This window comes from Nerophis lumbriciformis, linkage group LG13 (genome assembly GCF_033978685.3).
Source record: "Nerophis lumbriciformis linkage group LG13, RoL_Nlum_v2.1, whole genome shotgun sequence".
NCBI lineage: Eukaryota > Metazoa > Chordata > Actinopteri > Syngnathiformes > Syngnathidae > Nerophis > Nerophis lumbriciformis.
In genome coordinates, this window is record NC_084560.2 from 17,370,421 (window position 1) to 17,375,420 (window position 5,000).

The following is a 5,000-nucleotide window of genomic DNA, read 5'->3' on the forward strand; positions in this document are numbered from 1 at the left end:
GAGGAAACCGGGAGCAGACATGACGGACTACGACGAGCGCGCGTCCAACATGTACCTGCCGAGCTGCACTTACTACGTCTCCACGCCCGACTTCACCTCCGTCTCTTCCTTTTTGCCGCAGAGCGCCTCCTGCCAGGTGAACTTCCCCTACTCGGCCAACCTCGGCCACCACCAGCCCGTGCGGGAGGTCTCCTTCAGGGACTACGGACTGGAGCACCCCAGCAAATGGCACTACCGGAACAACTACGCGTCCTACTACTCCTCCGAGGAGATCATGCACCGGGACTTGATCCAGTCCTCCTTCAAAAGCGAGCCGCTGTACGGCGGACCCCAGGCGGGCGCCGGCTCGCCGTGCAGCCTCTTCGCCGGGGCCGGACGCAACGGCGTCCTGCCGCAGGGCTTCGACCAGTTCTTCGACGCGGACAAAGGCGCGCCGGAGCAGCACCGGCAGAAGAGCGACGACCCCGGCAAAGTGGAGCAGGACGCCGGGGACGCGGCGGCGGCGGCGGCGGCGGCTGCGGGAGCCAGCGTGGACGAGGACTCGTCCTCCAACTGTGGCGACAAGAGCAGCCAGCAGAGTGGGTTGTATTATTATTACACACTCCTTTATTAGTCGTGGACAATGGCGCGTCCTTCGCCGTGGCCGCGCACGCTCCTTTATAAGCATGCAAAGGCGGTTTATATCCCAATAAGATGTTCTTTACGGCTGTAAAGCTATTTACAATGGCGGGCCTACTTTGCTCACATGGCATTCCAAAAAAAAAAAGAGGCTGAATTCACTACTTGCACGTTTTTTGTTTGTTTGTTTTTTTAAATAACAAGTGCGAGAAATTTTCGTGCCAAATAAGTAGAATTTAGGAAGAAATTGATGCATTTCTGTGGAGAAAAGTGCCAGACAAAAGAGGCAGTTAAATGCATTTTACTAGGTTACTATTAGGCAGCTGGTTTACTGGTTGTGTCCAAATAAGTAGAAATAGGCACTTTTTGGTAAAAAAAAAAAAAAAAAAAAAAAAAAAAAAGTGACCTTCTGCAGTCGCATGCAGAATATTCTATATAGTGATGGAGTTCTGCATGCAGAACAGCTTTATTTAAGCCCTAAAAAAAATAAAAATTGCACAGTCCTATGCTGAATCTGCACTGTTCTATTATATTATTATAATGCAGATTTATTCAAGCAATACATAGATAAATAAGTATATGCGTTTTATGTTTGGTGTTTATGCATGACCTTTACTGATACATGCATAGTGATATGCAGAACATGCACGTTTCTACTATATTAAGAGTAATGCAGACTTGTTTAAGTAAAATAACAATAATGGTAAGTTAGTAGGGATTTATTTAAAATGCACATGTTGTCCATGTTGGGTGTTAATGCACACATAACATAAGTGACCGTTATTGACACTTGCATTTGGTACAATCTGCACTATATTGAGACGGAGAACTGCTTTATTTAAAAAAATAAAATAAAATAAAATAAAATAAAAAGTGTAGTCCCATGTTGAATCTGCATGCACTTTTCTACTTTATTAAGAGTAATGCAGATTTATTCAAGCATTAAATAGATAAAGGAGTATATACATTTTGTGTTTGGTGTTTATGCACAGTGACCTTTACTGATACATGCATCTAGTGCTATGCAGAATCTGCACTTTTCTACTATATTAAGAGTAATGTAGACTTGCTTAAGTAAAATAACAATAATGGTAAGTTAGTAGGGATTTATTTAAAATGCGCATGTTGTCCATGTTAGGTGTTAATGCACACATAACATAAGTGACCGTTATTGACACATGCATTTGGTACAATCTGCACTATATTGAGATGGAGTACTGCTTTATTTAAAAAAAAAAAAAAAAAAAAAAAAAGTGTAGTCCCATGCTGAATCTGCATGCACTTTTCTACTATATTAAGAGTAATGCAGATTTATTCCAGCAATAAATAGATAAAGGAGTATATACATTTTGTGTTTGGTGTTTATGCACAGTGACCTTTACTGATAAATGCATTTAGTGCTGTGCAGAATCTGCACGTTTCTACTATATTAAGAGTAATGCAGATTTATTTAAGTAAAAATAATAACAATGATAAGTGTGAATGTCTTTAAATGCACATTTTGTCCAATGCACACACAAAATAAGTGACTTTTACTGACACATGCATTTAGTACTACATGCACAATCTGCACTATATTGAGATGGAGTACTGCTTTATTAAAAATAATAATAATTAAAAAAAATAATAATAAAAAATGCAGTCCCATGCTGAATCTGCATGCAGTTTTCTACTATATTAAGAGTAATGCAGATTTATTCAAGCAATAAATAGATAAAGGAGTATATACATTTTGTGTTTGGTGTTTATGCACATACATAAAGTAAGTGACCTTTACTGATAAATGCATTTAGTGCTGTGCATAATCGGCACGTTTCTACTATATTAAGAGTAATACAGATGTATTTAAGTAAAAATAATAACAATGATAAGTATGAATGTATTTAAAAGCACATTTTGTCCAATGCACACATGGCATAAGTGACCTTTACTGATAAATGCATTCAGTGTACTACATGCACAATCTGCACTAGATTGAGATGGAGTACTGCTTTATTTACAAAAAAAAATCAAAATAAAAAAGCGTAGCCCCATTCTGAATCTGCATGCACTTTTCTACTATCTTAAGAGAAATGCAGATTTATTTATTTAAGCAAAAATAATAAATTAATACATTAAATGCACATTTTGTCCATGTTTGGTGCACACATTGAAAAGTTTTTTGCAAAATCTGCACTTATTGAGATGGAGTATTGCATTAAATGAATAGGTGTTGGTTTTTTTTATAGTGATTGCACATATTGTCAATGTTTATAAAATAAAATGAGTAACCTTTACTGATAATCTGACATTATTGAGGAGGAAAATACATGCATTGTGTACTATTTTTATAGGAAGTCTGCACTTGTCTACTATGTTATTGAAATACTAGCTTCATTTAACCCTCACCTAAATGAATAGGAGTTTTTTTTTTTTTTTTTTTTTTTTGTGATTGCACATATTGGCAATATTTATAAAATAAAATGAACAACCTTTACTAATAATCTGACATTATTGAGGAGGAAAATAACTGCATTTAGTGCTATTCCTATAGGAAGTCTGCACTTTTCTACTATGTTATTGAATTACTGCATCCAGAACAGCTTTATTTACCCCTCACCTAAATGAATAGGAGTTTTTTTTTTAGTGATTGGACATATTGGCAATGTTAATAAAATAAAATTAGTAACATTCACTGATAATCTGACATTATTGAGGAGGAAAATAAATGCATTTAGTACTATTCTTATAAGAAGTCTGCACTTTTCTACTATGTTATTGAAACACTAGCTTTATTTAACCCTCACCTAAATGAATAGGAGTTGTTTTTTTTGTTTGTTTTTTGTGATTGCACATATTGGCAATGTTTATCAAATACAATGAGCAACCTTTACTGATAATCTGACATTATTGAGGAGGAAAAGAACTGCATTTAGTGCTATTCCTATAGGAAGTCTGCACTTTTCTACTATGTTATTGAATTACTTCATCCAGAAGAGCTTTATTTAACGCTCACCTAAATGAATAGGAGGTTTTTTTTTAGTGATTGCACATATTGGCAATATTTATAAAATAAAATGAGTAACCTTTACTGATAATCTGACATTATTGAGGAGGAAAATAAATGCATTTAGTGCTATTCCTATAGGAAGTCTGTACTTGTCTACTATGTTATTGAATTACTGCATCCAGAACATGCTTTATTTACCCCTCACCTAAACAAATAGGTGTTTTAGTGAAAATGTTGACAAAAAATAGCAAAGTTGCATGAATGCAGATTTTGTTCATGTTAAAATGCACACGTAAAAGTAAAGTGTGCTTTACTTTCTTTACATAAATAAGGTATTTTTGTTGGTTAAAATTGCACACAAAAAACACTTCATTTAAATAACACTGAGCAAAAATAAGTGACGTTTAGGGACATCATTGAGGGGAGCAATAAATGGAATTTTAGTACTGCATTCAGTGTCGTGGCGTTATTTAAGTGGCCTTTTGGTGCATTTCAATGCATTTGTGGATTTATTTGAACTTCCTGCAAGTCACGTGACGTGTGCATGATTACACAAAAAGGGGTGTGGGGGGGTGGGGGGGGGGGGTGTGAGCGCATTTCCCTGCAGATCAACACAGTCAACAGGAAGTTGGCCTGCCTGTTTATTTGGGTCAACTTCAGTTGCATCACGTGGCGTGGAACTGAGGCAAACATATATGTTTGTGGAGTTTCCTGCACTTATTTCACTTTTTTTTTTCAAGCTTGAAGTTTGTCAGAATTTGGACTCCTAAAATATATTTAAAAATTATAAAAAAAATTGTGTCTTTTGTAAAAAAAAAAAAAATTGAGGATTTTTCTCTACATCAAAAATGTTTATATGCAAAAATAGTTGGTACAAAAAATGCTGTGCACATTAATACATTATTAATTATAAGTATTTTGGTGCATTCCCTCTACATATTACACCAACTTCTCCAATTTGTGTGTGTGTGTGTGTGTGTGTGTGTGTGTGTGTGTGTGTGTGTGTGTGTGTGTGTGTGTGTGTGTGTGTGTGTGTGTGTGTGTGTGTGTGTGCATGCAGCCTCGTCCAGCAAGTCAAGAAAGAAGAGGTGTCCATACTCCAAGTACCAGATCCGAGAACTTGAACGAGAGTTTTTCTTCAACGTCTACATCAACAAAGAGAAACGTCTACAGCTTTCCAGGATGCTCAACCTGTCAGACCGCCAGGTGAAGATTTGGTTCCAGAACAGAAGAATGAAGGAGAAGAAGCTCAACCGTGACCGCCTACAGTATTTTACTGGCAATCCTCTATTCTGATACACACACACGCACACACACGCGCGCACACACAGACACACACACACACACACACACACACACACACACACACACACACACACACACACACACACAC

General features: G+C 37.2%; 1 protein-coding gene across 1 annotated transcript in view; it reads left to right on the forward strand.

Annotated features, from left to right (window-relative positions):
• hoxd11a (homeobox D11a) overlaps window positions 1-5,000 on the forward strand; it is a 6,440-nt gene that overhangs the window by 171 nt on the left and 1,269 nt on the right. Inside the window, exons 1-2 of the mRNA XM_061970627.2 lie at window positions 1-578; window positions 4,668-5,000. The exon at window positions 1-578 is cut by the window's left edge and continues 171 nt beyond it; the exon at window positions 4,668-5,000 is cut by the window's right edge and continues 1,269 nt beyond it. Coding sequence (XP_061826611.1) covers window positions 20-578; window positions 4,668-4,903 — 795 coding nt within the window. The 5' untranslated portion in view covers window positions 1-19 and the 3' untranslated portion in view covers window positions 4,904-5,000. The remainder of the gene's footprint in view (window positions 579-4,667) is intronic.